The 22491-nt window shown below is 42.1% G+C and overlaps 1 protein-coding gene across 1 annotated transcript in view; it reads left to right on the top strand.

The window, feature by feature from the left end:
* Positions 1-22491, top strand: part of EPHA6 (EPH receptor A6) — a 356637-nt gene that overhangs the window by 65736 nt on the left and 268410 nt on the right. Inside the window, 2 exon segments of the mRNA XM_050333635.1 lie at positions 20882-21165; positions 21167-21543. Coding sequence (XP_050189592.1) covers positions 20882-21165; positions 21167-21543 — 661 coding nt within the window.

The raw sequence follows: 22491 nt of genomic DNA, 5'->3' as shown, positions 1-22491 counted from the left end.
ATTTCTTAGATGTTTTCATTCTAAATGTGCAAGTGTCTCGGTAAAATGAAAATGCTGTAGAAAGTGTTGGAATGTAAAGAAACAAAGTTTTGCATGAGTGTTGCTTCTGGACTAATTGTACTTCAGTAGTGATATTATACATTCAGGAAAACAATTTTTGAAATACAAGTGCATCTTAATCAATATTCACTTGTGTAATAACTGTAAGGGAATGAAAAATCCAACTTAAATATTTTTATTTGTGATTATTTTCTTCCTTCCTAATTTGTGGCCTGTAAGGAAAGCTTTTCATTGTTAGATCCTTTAATGTGAACCTTTTAACTGTAGTTCCTTAGAAAAATAATGTTAAAAGTTACCTTTTAGCCAGAGAATAGTTAGAGTCCAGTAGAGAGTTTATTTTTCTTACTGGTTTTCAACTAACTGGAAAATTGATTTATTGCTAATAGAAGTCATAGTAGGTATTAGGAGGAAGAAGTACCACCAGAAATCCAGCTCCTGGCCAAGGATAGCACCCTGTGCCTGAGAGCATCGTTCAGACGCTTCCTGAACTCCGGCAGGCTGGTGCAGAATGTGCAAGGGACCATTCCCTTGCTACCTGAGGGTAAAATATAATATTGTCTAATAGAAACCATTAATACAAAATAATAATTCATCATCTGCCAGCACCTGGCCATTTCCTTCTACACCTCATTACCACTTTAGTAGCTTTCTGAGGTACTGGAATGATGAACCACCCTTTAAGGTTTTTTCTGAAGAGGATGTTCCTATTTATGGGTTGCAAAGGGGAATGTTTGTTTTGCTGGAAATTCCATGTTACAGACAGCTATTAGTCCAGCTGAAAGGCACCGAGGAAAGGGCTCCAAGTGTATGAAGTGTCAGGAATGGGGCTTGTTGAGCTGCTGTTCCTGGGGAGCAGAGGGCTCAGGGGACCCAGCTGCAGCAGGGAAGTGGCAATGGTGCCAACCCACCACAGGGAAACTTTATTGGACAACAGTTTTTCACTGTCAAACTCCACAGCAGGGGCCAGGGGAGGGAGTTCATCCCCAGGGATGAGCTGAGAGAGCCCCAGACACCATCCTTTATATTTGTTGTATATTTGTTTCTGTATCTGCTGGGTAGACAGGATAGGAGTAGATGACTTTTAGATGTCCCTTGTTTTTTATTTTCCCTTTTCCTCCATGTAGCCATCCATGGTACCCCTGCTCTTGTGCAGCGTGGGGAACTTGCTAACAAACAGCGGGAAACTCTTGCTCCCTACCCTGCTGGGAGGTTCTAGAGGGGGGATAACTGTGCTGTATTAAAGAGTGTGATAAATAACCTGCAGCCTTTAGTTTGTGTGATGTGTCGAAGGGGGTTGTGACACCCACTCGGGGCTGGACTGCAGAGCTGTGTCTGTGAGCAAGGCTGGGCCCCAGGGCATTCAGCTTTATTTCTTTGTTTTTGCTGGTCTTGAGTAGGTGTGCTCTTAAACCATAAACTTCAGCCTCCTCTTCTATCACAAGTGTTTACTTTGAAGATGGTACTAAAATAAGCCATCCCTTAGTTCTGAACTGTATCTCACACCGAGGGATACAGAACTGCTCTGTAAATACCACACACTGCTGAAAAAAAACACTTCTGGTTTGTTTGTTTGTGTTTGGACTTTTCTGGTGGTGGGGCATATCCAGATGCTTCCAGCAAGGTGTGACAGAGCAAATATTTGGATTAAAAGTATATTTCACACATCCATCCCTATCCTGGATTACTTTCCACTCTTAACACCTATTAAGTCTTTCATAAAATGTTCTTGACTTCTGCAGTATTTCTGTTTGATATTATTCTTTCTACACTGGTGAATAACTATTCACTTGTAACAGGACTGCAAACTCTTTAAGTAAGATTTAAATAACTGAAAGGAAATTATTCTAGATTTATTTCCTAAGGGCCTCCCTTGTACTGTGGATTTGCCTATACTGGGGAATGAGAAACGCAAATTATAGATTTCTTTAACCATTTTACCGTTTGACTGGCATTGCTGGAGACATATTTTGGTTTTGATTAGTTATGAAATTTCTATAATCAGAGGAATTCATGCCAGAATCAGTATCTCTCTGTCAGCAGCAGCATCTGAAGGTGATTGCTGGGAAGTGCAGAGATGTGAAATGGGGCAGGGAAATTCAAACAGCCATTGAGGAATCCTAGTGGGGGCTCATCTTACCTTCCAGATTCTTTTCAGGAACGTTTATTTTAAGTACAGGAGTGGTACAAGCATTTTGTCCCTTTTCAGGGCTGTGGTTTGTGCCTTGCTTTGTAATATAAACCCTGGATTAAATGGACCTTGGAGGTGCTGTTTGTGTGTTTTTTATCTAACTGGTATGTTACAGCAGCCCCAAAGCTACTTTGAATATAACTTTTCTTTTTAATTCAGAGCAAAACTTACAGAATACTGAAAAATGGGGTTTTGTCTCATACTACCAAAGCAGCAAGAGTTGGGTTTGCACAGGGACTTAAAACCCCTTTGCTTGAGCAAATTCCTCCCAGGTTTTGAGTCGAGCTCATGGCCCTTTTGAGATCTTCCTGTGGGCTCTTCTGGAAACTCCACAGGTATGAACAGGAACCTATTTTAATAGAAGAATTTAGTACTGATGTTACTGTGTTCATTTTAGTCATTTTGTGCAAAGTGAATATTTTGAGTGTGCCCTCAAAAGTCATGGTTTATTTAAATCCCACACTGTACATTTTCCTGCTGACTGCTGTCCCAGCAGTTCCATCAGCATCCCACCAGTTCTCATTTTCTAACCCAATACCCCAATTTCTGGGGGCAGAATGTACTAAACTACACCTGTTCCTCTTACCCAGTTCATTTAGCCTGTGGATGTGAAGAATTTAATTATAGAACTAAACTAGACTATGAGGACAGAAGTTTTGATAATATTATCAAATTTTAATAACAACATTAAATTTACAATATCTTAACATAAATATTTGATGATTTGTGTTGCGTAACTTGCTGCATTGAGGAAGTCATTAGTGTCAGGTTGTGAATGCAGATGAAACACCCCATTCTGTAAAAGGCTTTAATAACCAGTAAGGCACATTCCAAATTAATTGAATTGTTAGATCAGAGCATATTAGCCAGCAGCTCTACAGGGCAGCCTTATCTCTGTGGCTGTGAGAAATGCACAATATTCTTCACCAGGGCTATTAAAACAGGATCCAGAATCTGAAAGGGAAATACATTAATGGAAGGCAGAGTCTAATGAATCCCTCCTTTCTTCAAAAAACGAAGGGAGAATAGGCTTTCAGAAATGAAAGGCAAACTAGGGTGGTGTTGGCTTTGGGGTGTTGTATTTGGGGAGTTGTGCACACCTTTAGAAGACAGAGACCAAAGAACTGCAGGTGCAGAAGGACACATTCATCTGCAGTGATTAAGTGCAAGTGCTGAATTCAGAACAATTCTTACCCTCACATCCTCAGATTTGCTGTTTGGTTTTGTGCTATCTATGTTTAAGAAATATTGAACTCTACACCAGATACCCATAAGCCTCAAATGCCTAGATATACTAAGATTTCTTGGAGAAACCCCACTTATTATATCACTGCTTGTTTTTTTCCCTTGCTCTCCTGTTGCTGCTGTCACTGTCTATCTGATGGTTTAGATTTACAGCCTTAGTGGTACCTCTCTACTTGCAGACTGATGCCTGCAGCACCCAGGGAAGGGGGAATAGAGCCCAGAGAGGGTAAATGCATTGCCCAGTGGCTGCAGAGCAATTTGGCAGCACCAGTGGCACACTCTGTATTTCCTGAGCAGTGGCTGAGCTCTTCCATCCCAGCTGATTCCTCTGGCTCTCAGTAGGTGGCTGCTGTCCTGCTGCCACGTGCCTTAGGTAAATCAGAGCACGTGGAACAAAGCTGACCTTTAGGGAGCTGCTTTGGGATTTTATTGCTTAAAGCCCTCATGTCTGAACACTCCATCTTTCTCTATTTTACAAAACTCGAGCAAGGGCATTTTGGGGTTTTTTAAGTACTGTTATAATGGTATGAGAACTAACACTGATATGTTTTAGTGTGAATTTTAAACATTTCTTACAACTGCTAATTAAAATCTTTATATTGCTGCAATGTGGAATACAGTATAATTTTGGATGGGGGGAAAAAATGTAGGTGGAAATCCAGGTGGGTTTCTGTGGGTGTTGAAAGAAAGTTTCTGTGTGTTCAGTTTTGAGGGACACATTTCTTGCAGTGATCAGGGTAGCTGTAGGTATGCACTGACAAACCCTTCCCCAGGCAAACCCAGGACAAAGGAGAGTGGTAAATACTCATTCTTAACAGTGAGATGATTTTTTTTTTCCTCAGTATGCTTAACAAATGAATAAATGAGAATTTTCACTAAATGGAGAGATTGAACTGAAAAAATATAACTTTTATTTAGAAGTAGCTTTAGCGTTTTCCCAGTCTGCAGCAGAATATTGATGCCTCAGTTTAATTTCATTATGCAGAATATCAATTGCATTTTTCTTACACTGTCAGAATTCAAATTACCAGAGGTCTGCAAGATTAGTCCTGCCTGGTGAGCTGAAGTTAAGCATGCTCTATTTAGATGACCTGCCTTAAATTTACATTTTTATAGGCATGGTTTTGTTATGGAGAGTAAATAATGTTAATTTTAAATTAAAAAAAAAAAAAAGCTGTAATCTTGTAATAAAACCTGGGATTCAGCTTGTGGAGCTGAGGGTTGAATGACACCCAGGCACAAACCGGAGCTGCAGCCCCATCTGAGCTCACCTTGCTCCTCACCTTGAGAGATGGAGCTCAGTGAGTGAAACCCCCCACACTTTATCACCCGTGCCCAGCACAGTGAAGGCTGTTCTTCTTTCTCTGGCCCTATTGATGACTTGGAGCTGACTGCATTTTAAATAAAACCACTCAGCACAGGGGGATGCTGGTGTGGGGAGTGCTGGGCGTTACCTGGGCGTCAAGGGAGGTCCTCTGTGCAAGGAAGCACTTCCTTCTCCTTGGCTTTTTTGGGGAGGGATGGGAGCCTGATGTCAGACAGCACAGGGAGGCTGTCATGGAGATAAATCCCTGAGCTTTTCCCATCCTGAAGGCAGCAAAGGAGCGAGTGTTCATTGCTGAAACGAGCGCTGTGTTCCAGTCCCTGCAGGTTGACAAGCCTTGCCCACGTGTTTGCTCACCCAAACTGCTCTGGTGTGTGCAAATGCTGCTTGCTTTCACTCTCAGCAAAAGTGCAGTGCCACAGAAAAGCATCCTTGGATGTAGCTATTCTAAGAAACTTCATGTTGTTAATCAGGAAACTTACTGTTCTGTCTGTGCAAAGTTCTCTGCCGCACACGCAGGATGTTGAGGTACAGCTGTGTGGTTGAAATAGGACACAGAAAGGCAAGGCAAAAGCAGCAGTTACACTGTTCTGAAAATATTTATTAGTTCTGCACATCTTGTGTGCTTTTTGGCCACATCTACCCAGGAGCTTGCCTATGAGAATATTTTAAGACAAAACTAAGGTGGAGCATGGTTTGTTTTGCTCAGCAGACAGGATGGATCAAACTTTCTTTAACTTCCAGCTATGCCTGGGAAGCAGCTCTGAATTAGAACATCCATTTGGGTTGCATTTGCTGCTTTATGAAGCTGGAAACTCTGCAATGAACGTGGTTTCCTGTAAGTAGCTGCTGTCTTGCTGAAGTCACCTGGCAGATCATCTGCTTCTCTGTTTTCTTCTGGAATACCAGAGTGGTACTTGGGGGTGTGTACTTGGCCCCAGTAATTGCTCAGGTTTTGAGTAATTATACTCCCAAATGCATGTAGCACTTTGTTTCCTGAGTTCACAGGTTCTCTTCTCCTCCAATGTATTTTATTTAACAGAGGGTGTTTTAAAATCTAGTGCAAGATCGCCCAAACTATTTTTCCTTGCAAGAGATTCTTGCATCCCTGGCAGGATTTGTAGGGTTTGTGATCTATAGCATCATAAACTGTTGGGTTCCTGCTGGGATGAGGAATGCACTCATAATGAGACCCTGGGTTCTAAGCAATATTTGGAGAATAAGTGGTATTCATTTGCCTGAAGTTTGTGGACATCAAACTCCTATTGAATGTTCCCATATAAAGTGATATTAAGGTGAAACTAATTAGATTAAAAGACCCTCCAAGATTAAAATACTGTTGTGTAATAAACTTGATATTTGCAGTAAAAAATAAACATTAAATGGCATAAGCACACTTATGAAAAAAAGGTTAAAAATGCAAGGGCTGCTTAGAATTGTCTGTTTTCTGCTCCTGTGATTTTCTTAAGGCTTTATTGGGGCTGAAGTCTGTGCTACCACTATTATCAAAGATTATTGGAGCACTTTGTTTCTTTTCAAAGCATCTCAAAACCAGAATGTTCATTTCATTTATATATTTATATATAACATTTTATATATAACATAATATTCATTTCAAAACATAATGTTTCAAGTAAACAAAAACTGACTTTATAAAGTAAAAGAGCAGGCTCCTGGGTCTCAGTTTGTGTTAAATATTGCATGCAGGGCTTGGGACACTTCATAGCATAATTGTTGGTGTCCTGGCAGAGCTTTTCTGCAGAATGGCAATTTTAAAGGCCAAGTATTCAGTGGGAAAATACATTGCTGGGAAAAGCAAGAACCTGAGCAGTTCCCAACATATCTTTATTGGAAAGCACTCTTTAACATAGAATAACACGACACAGGTAAATCATTTGGGTTTAAGTACCTTCTAATTTCAGCAAGGCAGGTCCTGGCAGCAGAACAAGCCCAAAAAACAGTTTCTGTACAGCAGAACTCTGAGGATCACTGTCTTTGGGAGCTAAAATTAAATGATGTTTTGTAAATGTGGTGGGAGACAAAAAAATTCTTGATGTCAACGATGCCCGAAGTCCTAATTAAACAGGTGCTTTTTTCTCACTTTTTTAGGTGTATGGTTTTTTAAGCTTTCAGCAAATCACCTGAGCTGATTTATCAGGAAACAGTGGGGTTTTTAATTATTTCTCCACAATCATAAGCTCTGTATGCATATTTACAGTGTATATATCTATTTATGCTATCACTCCATGATTTCTTGACAACTTTGCAGCAAAATGATGGAGAAATGTTGAGTATAGCAAATAGTTCCCCCCATCACTCAAAAGCTGCTTGAAGTGACTTCCATCTGAAATTTTCAGTAATTTTTTTTTTCTTTTCCCTTCTAATCCTGGCTTTGAGGGTCTCTCTTGGGCATACAGTTTATGCAGGGTAAAGAATTAGGAAGTACATGAAGTTATGATGGAGGTTTGTGTCAGTTTTAAGGCAATGTTTTTAATAGAAAGTTTGATATAGAAATCCCAATTCATGGGGAAAACATTAATTTTTTTCAGCTGTGAAGAGAACAAAAATATGAAACCCCATGCTTGAAGTTCTTCATCTATTCATGTGAATTTCTGATGATTTTATCAGCTTGAGGCTTTAGTATCATTTTCCTTTTTGTGTTTCCATACCACAAGTGCTACACCAACCCTGCAAGTTCATTCTGCATCTGTCTTTTCTTTTGGTTGATCATCTCCTGCTTCTGTGTTTACAATGCTAAGATCAAGTCTTTCTGGCTGTGGCCAGACCAACCAGCAGTGCAACAGGTCAGAAAAGAGAGGCAATATTGACAGCTGTGCTGCTCTTTGCTCTCCCCTCAAAACCCCAGGCTATCCCCAACATTTCATCTGATGTTTTCAATCTGCAGCAGCTCTGAAGAGGTGAACTTTGGCATGCCTGGGTTGGCTGAAGTGTGTGACTAACCAGCTAATTGACCTCTCTTAACAGTGGAACTGAAATCAAAGCTCAGATTGTTATTAAGTGCTGTTCCTTGCTCTGTTATGGGCATTCTATTGCTCTCCTGTTGGCAGTGGCGAAGATGAATGAAACTTTTATAAAGTTGGATAGAAACAAGGAGGGAAGTGTATTAAAGTACCCCAGCTTGCTGCACACTAATTGTTGTGTCAGATCTCGTTAGGAAGCGGATGCACACACGAGGCTGTGCCTGCTGATTTTAACACATCTGCTCTGGGGAAGGGCCGTGCAAGTGTGAGAAGAGATTGCAGGTGAATATTCCACATAAATCAATTCACCAAAAACACTGTTCCTTTTCCTGTCCTCCCTCTCGTGTCTCAGCAGAAGTGCAGAATGAGGAGAATTAGGGGAACCTCTGTGCTGTGGTTGGGACAGTGGTGGGTTCATATGCAGGACCATCAGTCCTGGTAAATAAGGACAAATCTTGAGATAGGTGTTCTCTTTGTACTGAAAGTGATGTAAGAATGTGCTTTGTGGCTCTATATAACAAATGCACTGCAGCAAAAATAATTGATCTTTTTACCTGATGTTGACAGAAAGAGTTTATTTCAGTTAATCATACACAATTATTGTCTGTCTGCTCCCACCTATGTGATTGTGCCCGGTGAAGGGGACAAAAAAGTGCAGTGAGGGAATGACAGGTTGATCTCTGTTGTCTGTGGATTATGTGGTTCCTTTCTGCCCTCTAGATGAGATGTTTCTGAGAGGCTCCCATTTTTGTCCCTGGAACAATCAGGGTTTGTAGGAAGATGGTGTGCTCTGAGGTCTCATCCCAAATGCAGGAATGTGAAAGAGCTGCAAAGTTTGGGAGGTTACGAGGTCATGGCTATAAAAAGGGGGAAATGTTGCTTGTTGTTACTTTTGTGTTCTGTCACTAGAAGGGAGTTGCAGAACTCAGATTTCTGATTTGGTCATGGCATAGTGAGGGCATTTCTTGGTAACATGGTTAATATTCTGCCACAACAAAAAGTAAAAGCAATGTATGAATGTCAGAAAATTACTAACCAATTATCATATGTTTGATTGTCTGTTGATAAGAGTGAGATTAGATATTTTGCTATAACAAATGACAGTTTGATATAGTCAAATGCCTTTCTCTAATAATGATTAGCTGCCATCCTGAAATCCTCTATTCAAATATGCCATCAAGAGCCAGCCCTTGGTAAACCTGCTGAAGAGCCTCTCCTGGCTGTCCCAGACTGCAGAGCAGATGTCACTGCTGTGCTCCCCAGGACAGTTCCTGCAGTGAGGGAGGAACAGGAAGAAAAAAACTGAATATGAAGTTGCCTTTTCCTCCCTTTTCCCTGGAGTTTTGGTCCTGGTGGAACCTAAACAGGAGGGACTTTGTAATTCTGAAAGCTGAATGGTCCTGCTTTCTTCCCCCAGCCCTGGGAATACTCTAAGATGTACATTCTAGAAACTGGAGGAACTGTTCAAAGCATGATTTTAATAACCAACGTCCCTAAAGAGTTGTTGTTTCACAGCAAAAATGTAACTCAGTCTACAGAGAAGTTAAAGATTTTTATGATGTTCTGTGACTACTGCCTGCTTGTGGTGCGGATTCTTTCAAAGATATTAATCTAACTTCTGCAGAAGTTTTTTCAGTGTTTCTGAATTAGGTAGTCATGGAGCTGTTTAAAATAAATGATGTGTGAAGGCCTTTAGTGGTGTAACATGGTTTAGATTTTTAAAAAAAACACCTTTTAATGTCCTTCATGAAAAAAATACCCTGTGAAGACATGCAAAACAATCTGTTCCTCCTTTTGGCTGCTCAGAAATGACATCCATGAACGAGTTTTGCTTTCAGAGGGCCTCATGCTGACAGGCAATGTATGAAGGAGGGACATTGGATTAACATCTCACCCCTCGTGTTTAACTGAATAAAGCTTTGCTGGCCTAGGGCAAAGTTGGTTGTGGAAACAGAAAAAGAAAGCCCTCAAAGAAAAATGTGCAAAATGTAATCCTTCTTTCTGTAAATTATAAAAGAACCTGACATCTGATTTGACCTCCAGTTGACATTCCATGACCCCCTTCCCCTGCAGTGATTTTTTGGTTTGGTTTTTATGAGCTTGTAGCTGCTCAGTGGATCCTCAAACCAAGTCATCCACAGCAGGTTCCAAACTCAGCTCTAGGTTTCAGTGAAGTGAATAAGTCTTATTGTATTTAAATACTAAAGTCAGTTGCCACCCTTGCAATTGCAGCGTCTGGAAAATTTAAGGATAATTATTATCAACTCCTAAAGGTAGGACAAAAAATTAAGCTAGCAATAAATGAAGCTAAAAATTACCAGCATATGTTTAGGTATCTCTTAAAGGCAAAAGAAAATACGTCAAGCTTAAGTATCTTTGCCCTAAATTGTGTGCTTTTAAAATTAAAATTGCAGCTCAACCTTGTTATCCTGTGTCAAAGAAGGAGTTGCTCTTGAACTCGAGCACTCAGAATTTCACTGAATTGCCTAAGTATTGTACTAATTTCTAGGAGGTTTTTAAGAGCCTGTTGTTGCTAGATGGTTGGGTTTTTTTACAATCTTTTCTTTGACTTGCAATTTTCAGCCTTATAAGTCCCTTTGTGGATATTGTAGCAGACAAACCCACAGCCCAGCCATATGGTGTGTGCTGACAGAAAGGTCAGGGAACACCCTGTGGGGTGAACTGCGAGGTGGTCAAATGTTGCTGACGTGGCTTGTCAGCACTGACACTGGACAGCTGCAAATACTTCAACTCAAGGTCTGGCTTTATCCTGGTGTGGAACACAAACTGAAACAAATCTTCAGCAGTTGAAGGTTGGGACACTTCATGTTATTTTAGCTAGAAAGAGATCATTTCTACAGGACAGTAAATCTCTGGGGAAGCTTCAAAATCTCTACCACAAAAGAGTAAGAGCCCAGGGAAGGTGTCACATGAGGTGTCACATTCAGGAGGTAAATCATCTGTTACACTGGGACATTCCTGCCTTTCATCTTCGGTTCTGTGCTCAACCCTTCCCTTCACAGGGATAAATGATGGAGACATGAACATCTTTTCTCCATCTCTGAGGAGTGGTTTCCTCGAAACAGCTGCCCTGATCAGGGTGTGCTCCTGGCACAGAGTGCCCACACGGGGAATGCTCCCCCCTGTCATGAGCAGGGTCCTTCTGGAAAGCTACAACCTGTTCTCTGTATTTTGGGGGTGTGGGCTGGGGCTGATGGATCCTTCTAGGAAAACTGTGAACTACAAACAGAGCAAGGAAATGGGTAAATCTCTCCACAACTCCATAGTTGTGGTTTATTCCCCTCAGAAATCAGAATGACAGACCTGTGGAAAAATGTGCTTACTGGAGCTCTCCGTTTTTTTGTCATAGGAAGTTCTTTGTTAAAGAAATACCTTTTAGCTGTGGTCTAATTTGGGTGAACCTGAGGAGATTGCAAACCTACCAAAGAAGATAAACTGGCCTTCTCTGCCAAATTTGTAGATATGAACAAAACAAGCTTAATATTTGATTCCAAGTTGTGCAACACAAAGAACAAAGATATGGAGATATGATATTACACAGAGTGAGTTGAACTATATGAAATGTTATTGTCTACCAAAATAAACTGAAATATAGTAAAACAAAATTTCAATTGCATCAAAAACAAAGTGCCTTTGTTTTTAATGTAATTGAAAGTTTAGGTAATGAGATGGGGGAGGCTGAAAGAGCCTGGGAGTTACTCAGATATGTCTGAAGAATGCAGGATAGTGCAGAAAAGAGGAGATGGCTGAGAGGTTGCTCTGATGATCCAGTGTTTCCAATGCCAGCTTATTTATAGTGTAGAACAATTAAGAGCTTGATGCTTCCCTCGTTTGTACCCTCAGGAATAGGATGAGAAGGAGCACTGGGGAAGGGGAGCGAGTTGTTTTTTCAGGTACATTTTAAGGAGCAGGATTGAGCCTGGGCTCCCTGAGGAGACAGAGCTGCTTTGCCAGTTCTCAGTAAATAAGTAATTACATAGGAAGCATGAACAAACTGATTTGCTGGAAAACACTGGCAATTGTTTTCTTTTCCTTTCTCTTCCCTGTTTGTTCTCCTCTGTTGCTGCCTTGGAGTTCACAGGCTATATGTGAGGCTTCATATGGACAGCACTTTTTTTTTTTTCTTTTAAGAATACTGCAGACTTGTGAATTTTATGTATTTGTTTCTCCACATATATTTGGACACTTTGTTAAAGATGTTTGCAACGTGTAACAAAACTTATTCTCTAGAACTTTTTATGCCCCACTCTGCTTCAACCTAGAAAATGAGCAAAGTTATAATGCAGGTAGCTGGAATGCACAAACAAACTTAGGAATTTACATGCAAATAAACTGCTATTTATGTTCTTCAGCTTGCTCCACTTCTAATAATTGGTTCTTGTGTTCACCTCTCGGATTTTATTTCCAGAAGTTCTGAGGTCAATTAAATGGCAGGATATAATAGCATCGCTCCTGGCTGTCACTTGAGTGTATCAGGATCATCCCTCGCAAGCTTTGCCTGTAATTATTCACATAGCTTGAGTCTTGGTTCTCCTCCCTTCTGATCCCTGGCCTAGAAGGGATGAGCAGCTTGGAAATGAAATGAAGTCACGAATCATGTTATTTGCAGCTCATGATAACTCTTGTCAGGATGGTGGTGGAGGGCCTGAGGTGATTTTGGAGAGATGCAAGTCCTCAGCTGTCCATCAGCAGTGTGGTGACAGTTATCTCAGCCAGGTGCAGCAGGAATGGGCTCTGTCCCACCTGGTGGCACAAAGCTGGGAGGAGAGAAGGGTGGTTGGGAAGGAGCCCATCAGAAGGTCCTTACAGGAATTGTGTTGTGCCATCACCCCAGGCCCTGTGGGTACTGCTGGTGTCACCCACACTGACCCTGCTCCTGCAACACACACTGAGTGCTGGTAGAAATCACTGATCTCTCACTTACCTCTCCTGTCATTATCCTTAGTTTTGCTTCTTTGGTTTTGTGTCTGAGTTTGAACTATGGTGTTGGTGTTTGTGAAGCACTCTGAAGATGAAAAGCCTTCCATGGGTGCTTTGTAGAATTATTATTTTTTATTGTTTCTGTTTGGGAGAGCTTCAATTAAACCCCCTAACTGACTAGTACTGACTCAATAACAAATAGAAAAGGCAGGATACAGAGTAGACTTTAGGAAAGAATTGGGCAGAGATGGGAAGAAGGAATGGATAGATATTCTTCTGGCTTTCACTTCTGGCTTTCACTTCATCCATGTTAACCTCATTGACTGCTTGCTAATTGCAGTAATTTAAATATGCCAATGCCCACATGAAAATAGACTCCGAGATCCACTGCTTTTCAGTGGGAAAACCTGGAACTTGAAAAGGTATTTATACAATTTCCGCTGTCAGTGGTACTGAAATGGCTTTTGTGAGTGATTAGTCAGGAAATGAAAATGGGAAGGTCTGAGTCACAGCCCCCTTTCTGGGCGTGCAGAGCCAGGGCTGCTGTTTTCCCCTGATTCCGTGGTATTTGCTTAAAGCTTGCAGTGGCAAAGGCAAAAAAAATCTTCCTGCTGCTTAAGGGTAATTTCAAATATCAGAATTGTGGATTCAAAGCCAGTAAAGCAAGTAAAAGGGCACTAATATTTGGAAATTTGGGCATTAAAGGCAGGTTTGTGACGTGATGCAATGCACAGTTTCTGGAGGGCTTAGCTGGTAAAAGCAGTCATTTGCCTCAGGACGTGCATTAAATCAGGGGGCAGGCAAGGTCAGCTTGCAAACTGAGGGCTGAGAAAACCTTCCAGCCAGTCTCTCTCCCTGCCCTGATGTTATCCTGGCTGCTCAGCAGGTCAAACCCAACTGCAGGGTGGAAGTGCAGGTATTGGCAGGAGGGGAGCCCAAAAACCAGCTCTGATACCACAGAGCCTGTTGAGTCTGAGCCCCTGCTGAGCTGGTCACAAAGAGCTGAGCAGATTAACAGATGACCTCTGAATTGGTAGAGATTTCTGAACTAGAGATGGAGAGGTTGCTCATGGTTTGTTGTTGAGGGTTTGGGGTTTTTTTAAAGCTTCCTCCAGCATGTTTTTCTGTGTTGGTAAATATCTGAGGGCACGCAAACACTTACTGTAACATTGTCTGTGCTATTTTGGAGAGGCAGCAGGGTCCCCCAGGCCACAGAACTGATGCAGACAGCTCTTGTGCAGCACTACCAAAGCAGCCAGCACGCTGGCTTTTCCCTGAGCACTGCTGTAACATTCTGCTCCAGTTACTCTGATTTTAGGAGGTGGGAAGGGCAGGGTCAGGATTGCTCCAGCTCCCCACTCTCAGGAATCGTTCTGTTCCAATTATAAGAAAGTATAAGCATTTACACTTACGTATTTCAAGTCATAACTCATTTACAATGATATTTACTGATTTACTACTATATGTCACAATGTAGTGATAGGACAAGGGGAAATTACTTTGAACTGAAAGAGAGAAGGTTTAGATGAGTTTTTAGGAGGAAATTCTTTCCTGTGAGGGTGGTGAGCTACTGGCTCAGGTTGCCCAGAGAAGCTGTGGATGCTCCAACCCTGGAAGTGTCCAAGGCCAGGCTGGATGGGGCTCTGACCAACCTGGAATAGTGGAAAGTGTCCCTGTCTATGGCAAGGGTTTTGGGACAGGATGATCTTTAAGATTCCCTTCCAACCCAAGCCATTCTGTGATTCTAATGAGTGACAAAACTTGCTTCTTGCACGTCTGTTACTCCCCAGCAGCCCCATGTATTTCAACACACCTGTATTGGTGTTCAGAGCTGCCACATCCTGCCATTATTCTTGATTAATCCCATCAATCTCATTCAGCCAGTGAGGGTGTCTAGCCTCTTGTTCTCTCTACCCTGCCAGCACTATTCTGTGTTTTGGAACAGCAGGGGGACTCCCCAGCCTAGCACACAACCACTATGATCAGCGATCCCAAACTCTGTTCTAGTGGCACACAGCTGTAAACCACAGCTTTATGGATCTTGTGTTCATTATTGTTATTTTTCCATAAAACAGAGGTCAGCGAGCTGTGGTGCCGGTCCCAGAGACGGTGCCCAGCAGATTTTGAAGGGCACACAGCAGGGTTCAGTGTGCTGAGCTGCAGTACCATGAAAAGGGGCAGACTTTCTGTGCTCACTTTCCATTCAATTCCGAATCCCTCGCAAGTGTTGCATTACAAAGGGATAAGATGCCCATGGAAAGGTGGTCAGCTGCAATTTTCACCACTGAATTGTGGCATCTCTCCCCACCTGCTGAGGCTTTACTAGCATGTCTCATTTAAAAGGAAAATGACAGTATGGCACACTATCCTGCAGATCCTTGGTGCAAGTCAATGAGTCTGTTACAGACTGTAAGGCACTCAGGGAAATGATGGCTTTGTTGCAGAGTGCTGGAGAGGATGGCATTTTATGTGGTGGTGCTTGGCTTCAGTTGTATTTCACTTTGCAATAAACACCCTTCATATGTGTGCATATCTATGTGAATTCTCTCTCTGTTTTTTCATATATCTCTTGGAATGTACTCAGCTTTTTCATGATCTAGAAGGGAAGGAAAGATCTATTATTTTCTCTGGCTGATCTTTTATACTTTGTCTGCTGTGTCCAAACATCATTCCCTGGGTGACTGGTGCATTATCATACTGCTCTCTAGATGACTGCCTCACAGGTTATATATTGGTTATATATATATATATATTTCTAGGTGTAAATATGTGTCTTGTCATCTTGATCTTGTCTAGTACATCCATAAAGGTCCACGTTCAAGACCTCTGATGCCCTTGTGAAACATTTCATTTTACAAAGCTAGAGCAGGGCTGTCTCTTTCTGATCCCCAAGTCCTGTGCTGGCTGATCCCCAAGGAGAGTCAATTGTTTCTCATATCTGAAGCTGGTCTCGCTTGAATTCCAGGGTTCATCCCCCAAATCTGACCAAATCCTGGCCTTGCTGGCCTGTAGAAAACAGTCACATGAACCAGAGCAGTGAAGCTGGATCACCTGGAGCAGCTCATCTCATGTTGTTCACTATTCTGTGCTTCACATAAATAACTGAAAAGGCTTTCACTGGTTTGGATTTTCAATTTTAAAGGCATTAACAACTTTCCGAATCATCCTGGCCACTTCAGACGTGGAGCAGCCGTTCCACAGCCTGAGCCTGATTAACACTTGCCTTTGGAGAACATAGAAAAATCTACCACTTTATTTCCTGGGTTCTCTTGTTTATGTTGCCCTAATTATTCATTCTTTATTTATTTAATTCTGATGTCGTTGTTTCCTTTTAAATACGTTTACTTGCAGAGATTTCAGGAGGGGTTTGTCCTCGGCTGCCTTGGTCTGTGCCTGTGTGGGAAACAGTTGTCACATTTTCTCCAAACTTGTTTTGCCATTGTCATTACAGCTCTACAGAGCTAATAAAAGGTGTGCTACCGATTTCTACGCATTCCCTAAGCAGTTTTTAATCATGGATGTAAAACACAAGTAGTTGAATTGCTGTTTCTATTTTACTGGCTATGTCAGCCTGTACTTGCTGGGACGTACAGGAATAGCTGGGGAATTTGGTCTGCTTTCTTTCTGCTTTTAAAAAGGTGCATTACGTGAGTTCAGTCTTACCACTTCTCTTACTGCCCTTCAGAGGGCTGAGCATTTTAACATCCAGAATTGTAGATCTTGGAAAAAGGGAAGAAAAGGGGGGTAGAGGGAATGAGGGACAAGATTAACTTGATATCTTTAATTTACAGCAATGCTGTAGTTCTTTTAAGTATTCTTTAGTCTTGCTGGTTTTGATGCCATTTTAAATGCCAACTGTGTCTTAAAATTGTTCACTTTCTAAGCATATGTGGTGGTTCAGATGGCATATGTGATGGCAGCCAGCAGCTGTGCATGCCAACAGCACGTCCTTCCCTCTTGTTCCCTGGCTTAGACCTTCCTGATGTCATTTCTATGGAGATCACCTCACTGGAGAGGGTAAAAGGGAATCTGTGGAACTTGTAAAAGTCTCTTTATTTTTACCATTCAGCTTGTTTCCATGGAAATGGGATCTGTAAGATTGGCAGTAGCAAAGAGCTGAAAGTGAGAAGTCACTTGTAGATTTTATTAGATGGCTCCCAGCTGAGATCTGCAAATACTGATGGCCAAAATAAGGAATAAACCATTTAGGGGAAAGAAATTACAAACTAAAACGTTAGAAAAAACACTATCTGCTTTCTTTTTATCCTCACTGGATGTGATGAATAATGAAATGCTTGTTTAACTGTTCTTGGGTGTGTGAGTTGCGTGGACACACTTGGAACTTTCTCCAGACTGTTTTTTAGGGTAGCAGCAGTTCTATACAACAAACATAGGCCATCCCTTTTGTAGGTTGGGCTTTTAAAAGAGATCTGCCCATTTGAAAGGATGTCTGTGTGCAGTGAGGGGTACATGTCAGCAAATTGCACTGCTGCAGTTGAGGTTCAGTGCATTTTCAAATGGCAGCCTATGTTTTTGTGGCAGAGGCAGCTGACAGCTCCATTTCTGAAATGACTTGCCTTGCTGAAAGGAACTGCTTTGCCAGCCAGTAAAGCAGATCTGGGTGGCATGAACCTTACATATTTGGTTACTCTCTTTAGAATGGAAATCCTTCTTCTGTTTAGGGATAAGAAATAACTCATCACCACTGAGGATTTGCCTTTAACAGATGTGTCCTCTTAGCAGGTAGGAAAGTGCAGGACAGCTGAAGTCAACAGATTTTGCTCCCCAGTCTCATATCCCGTGTTTGTTCCCTCAGTTCTCTGCATGGCAATCCAGCCTTGATCCCTCTGTGTTTTACTCAGCAGCAAATGTTTGGTGTGGAATATCTCACCCGGGGTCCCCCTGTGTGCTGGATATCCCAGTGTGTGGATGTTTGAGCTGCCACCACCTTTCCTTCTTCAGGAGTGAGCCAAGATCCAGGGGCTGGGTGCAGTGAGTGCAGAGCCCTGCAGTTCTGGACAGTTATGCTTTCCAAACAGTTATGCTTTTCATCGAGCTGTATGATTTTCTGTAGCATGTTATCACTAAGATGTTTTCTCATCAGACAGTGATGTGTTTAAAAAAACCCATGCAATACATTATTCTCTTTCTATGGTGTTTATGTGGCCTTTGGTGATACAACCTACTGCATTTGAATAACCAGCTCATTCTGATTTTGTAGATCTGCAGTGCTTTGGTTTAAAATAACAAAAAGTGTGGAACACTGAAAGAAAATTTCAGTGGTATATGGCCAGTACAAGATTTAAATTAGGTAATTAACTCTTTATAATGTTCTCTGTACAGCTGTCAGCTATTAGTGAAGTCCAAAACTGAAACAAAGAGGTTGTAAAGTAGCTCATAACTAAAATCTCAGTGTGATTTGTAGCCTAATCTCATTCTGTGCTTGGATGAGACAAGTAGTCTTGGAATCCTCTTCTACCAATCTTCAAATCGTATGTTCTGCTTAAGAGACTCCTCCTTTATGGTACATGTAAAATGTAACCTCTTGTTCACACTGTTGTTTATTACAATGTTAAATCAGTATTTTAAGTCTTTCCTCCCAAGCCCATTTTGGGCATTTCTTCTTCATAAGTCCTGGAACTCCAGATGTAAGAACTGGCTTTACCAGTGAGATGCTTCTGCTTTGTTTGTGACTGAGGTTTCAGAGGATAAAAGTTTTACACAACTAAAATGTTTATAAATACTCATAGTTTAATTAGCTAGGAACTATAATATGAAATACACCCTGAAGAGAACTAGCATGGATTTGATAAATTGTTTGACTTTTTGTTGCCCACACTGAATTTAACTGTTGCTCTTCCTGGCTGTTTTTACCAGATGAGAAATGCAACCCTTGGGTAAATTAAAAGCAGATTGTGTTTCACACAGGAACAAAGTGTCCTTGTCAGAGGCTACCACAGACTGAGTTCTGTCAGACTGTTCTGTGCCACTGAAGTGGCATTTTGGGATGATGTTCTCCTGGTTTGCACTCCATATCTGGGGCTTGTACTGAGGAGCACAAGCCAACACTCTCAGCTGGATCTACAACCACTCCCCAGGGAATGGCTGCACAGAAACATCCCACAGGAACCTTTCTGGGAAATATTCTATATGTATGATGCTTAGACCACTGTTGCTATTGCACAAAATGTCTTTCTTGCCCAGTGGATGAATTCCTATAAACTGGGAGCTGTCAGAGGCTATCTGGGAGCAAAATGGAAAGGCAGAGGCGTGAAATATGTGAGCTCTGCTTTGAACAACTAAAGCAACGTCCATGTCTGATTAATCCATCTTGACTGAGTGTTTGAAGCCAGTTATTGAAGTGCTGAGCCTTTACTTTCCTGCAGAAGGAGTAGATTTGTATTATTAACCACACAGCTAAGAGCTAACTTGGCTTTAATTTCTAAGTTCAAATTGAGGTATTGATTCAGAGCGAATATATAAATATTCCTGATGAGAATCTCGTGCCAAGGGGAGGATCTGTTGGACATGTTCTCCCTAATGTATGTGAGAGAGAGTAGTATGTTGAGGTTGTTTTGTTTTAAGCCAGATTAGACCAGTTCTGGAGACTGTTCTATCTTTTAAAAAGTACACTGTTTTTAAACCACCCCCTTACTCTTTTAATTCTGGGTTTGGTGTGGTGGGGTGTTGTTTGGGGGATTTGCTCTTGGATTATTTTTATTTGGTGTTTGGTTGTTTGGTGATTTTGTTGTTGTTGTTCTTTTTGAGATCTCTCTGGAACATGTAACATATTTTCCTCTTAATATGACTTGGTACACAAATAAATGTAGAAAGACCTTTTACACTTCTGTTTGTTTATTCTCCAGATTTACATTGTGGCTATATTGGTGTATAACCCCTATTTGTATAATAATGATTAAATGGAACAAGAGGATTCATCTGCAAAGGCCTTCACTTCCCTCATTTCCCTGCACAGCTCCCAGCTGGATGCTGCAGTGACCAGGGATTCCGCTCCTCTGACTGCAAGTGGCAGCACTTGGAATTATTTTTTTCCATGTGAATTCCACCAGCTGTTTGAATTGAGAGTTTTCAGATCGATGGAGCCACGGGTTCCACATCTTGGAGTGGTAGATTTTTCGGTTGTTTGTGGGATTTGTTTTGTTGTTGTTTTATTTTTTTTTTGCTGCTGCTTCCACCATGATGGATCAGCACATCTAAAAGACACACTGAAACTTCTGTGGGACACAAAATTTCTGGATACAGAACTATAACTGGTTCTGTGCTTTGATAAGAAAACATCTCTATCTAATGCTGCACTTGATATTTTGAGTGGAAAGCTGACTCGACTATATTGAAGCTATTTTGGGGGTGTTTGTAATCATTTGGAGTATCTAATTATGTAATAAATGAGGCATTTGATATAAACTTATGGATTGTATTTTAATTTTTTTTTGAGATCCTCTATGCAGGAATTTCCACCAGAATTTGGGAATGTTTGGTGAAGTTAATGTAAGGAAAACCTGGAGGGGTAATGGGGAGAGGGAAAAAGCTCCTCCTTCACCTTCAAACTGCAAGAGAATTTGTAAAGGCAACAACAGCACGATGCCTGTGACAGTTGGGTTTTTCTGGTTGGTTTTTGTTTGGGGGAAATAGGTGTAATACAGGTGCTGCGCAGCTAGAAATGAAACACCTCTGTGTACAGTTAAATGTTTTGGGGGGAACTGTGGAAACCAAGAGAGCCTACACAGAACACCTCAGCCCCTGGCATAGCAGACAGGAATATTCTAGCAAAATTTATCCACCTAGATCATACCCAGGAATGTTCTTAGCCTTAATAAATTTCCTAATGCAGTCATGGGCAGTATTTCCTCCTTTGCTGAGCCCCAGTAATTTTTTTAAATTTTAAATTTCTATTCTAAAAATAGAAGTTTATTGTAGAGTTTCTGACATAACTCATGTAGTGTTCTGGAGTTGGTATCTGTTTTTAACTGCTGTTAAAAAGCCTTGAAGCAAGTAATTATTCTTAGTTTAGCCACAGGTGCACACCCATGGGACCTGTGTGTGCGTGAACGGGCTCTGTGTGTGTGCACATGCACGATCGCTCTTTTTCTTTGTTTTTAAACCATTTCTTTCTCTTTGCAGTGGGATGCCATAACTGAAATGGACGAGCACAACCGCCCCATCCACACCTACCAGGTGTGCAACGTGATGGAGCCCAACCAGAACAACTGGCTGCAGACCAGCTGGATCTCCCGGGAGGCCGCGCAGAAGATCTACGTGGAGATGAAGTTCACCCTGCGGGACTGCAACAGCATCCCCTGGGTGCTGGGCACCTGCAAGGAGACCTTCAACCTCTACTACATGGAGGCGGACGAGCCCCACGGGGCGCGGTTCAAGCCGGGCCAGTACAGCAAGATCGACACCATGTGGCCGGCGAGGCTTCAACGCAGTGGACCTGGGCGACCGCATCCTCAAGCTCAACACCGAGGTGCGGGAGGTGGGGCCCATCGGCAGGAAGGGCTTCTACCTGGCCTTCCAGGACATGGGGGCCTGCATCGCGCTGGTGTCGGTGCGCGTGTACTACAAGAAGTGCCCGCTGACGGTGCGGAACCTGGCCGTGTTCCCCGACACCGTGCCCAGGGTGGACTCGTCGTCGCTGGTGGAGGTGCGGGGCTCGTGCGTGCAGAGCGCCGAGGAGCGCGACACCCCCAAGCTCTACTGCGGGGCCGACGGCGACTGGCTCGTGCCGCTGGGCCGCTGCATCTGCTCCGTGGGCTACGAGGAACTGGAGGGCTCCTGCCGCGGTGAGTGAATGCTAGTGCATCTTTATTCTCTTTTGAGCTTTCAATTTAAAAAAAAACAACAACCTTGTGGTGTCATATATGCTTTGTGTGTTCTGTTCTGCCGTCCAGAATGATTTCACAGTGACGTGGGGATGCTCTTTTCCGGAGGAGTAATTGCAAAGAAAGCCTCAGAAACCAGCGAGATGTGAGGCTGCTGTGATTTACGTCGGCTTTTTCAGCAAACAGGGAGAGAAAGAGTCCGTGTCCATGAGTTACATTAATGGCATTACTGTTTTGCTGCAGTTTCTCAGATTTGATGGTATTAGGCAAGCAGCGCAGCAACCTTAGATAATGCAGAGCATTAAAAGCACTGTGCATTGTAAGCAGAAAATGAGATTGACTTTGTTGTCTGGTCTTGCTGGCGTTAATTATCAGAACATACTCATTGCAAAGATACAGTGTTGGCAGTGCCATTACTGGAGGCATCGTTTTCTGTGTGAGGTCAAAAGGTGTCTCTTTTAATGGGGTAAGGGTTTTCTTTGAGACTTTAATGCTGAATGAATTTCTGTCCATGATGGGAGTGAGTCACACTCTGCATCTCCCCATGAGCAGTGCAGCCAGCAGAGTTCACCACAAGTGCTTCCTGCTGCACATTGACTCCCCTGGTTTGTCCAGTCTGTCCAAGCTGCTGCTGAACTGGTACCTGGTAAATGAAATGGAGTTCCTAAAGCCACAGATGTTTGCATATTCTCAGCTGTTTGCCCCAGGAGTAACAAATTACTATTTTAGGAAACTGCAATCTGGTGGAACTTCCATACCTTTTGCAATCGTTTTCACTGGTGTCTGATGTTGTCCTTTCACTTTTCTCCAGTGTATTTTAATATTGGTGCTACGTTTTTCTGACAACTTTTCAAACTGTGTTTGTCTTGCACTGCCTCATGGATATCTTGCCTAAGGCAAACCCCAGTG

Source organism: Myiozetetes cayanensis, unplaced genomic scaffold, assembly GCF_022539395.1.
Source record: "Myiozetetes cayanensis isolate MyiCay16 unplaced genomic scaffold, myiCay2020 scf5-8, whole genome shotgun sequence".
Taxonomy (NCBI): Eukaryota; Metazoa; Chordata; class Aves; order Passeriformes; family Tyrannidae; genus Myiozetetes; species Myiozetetes cayanensis.
This window is presented reverse-complemented; position numbering and strand designations above follow the sequence as displayed.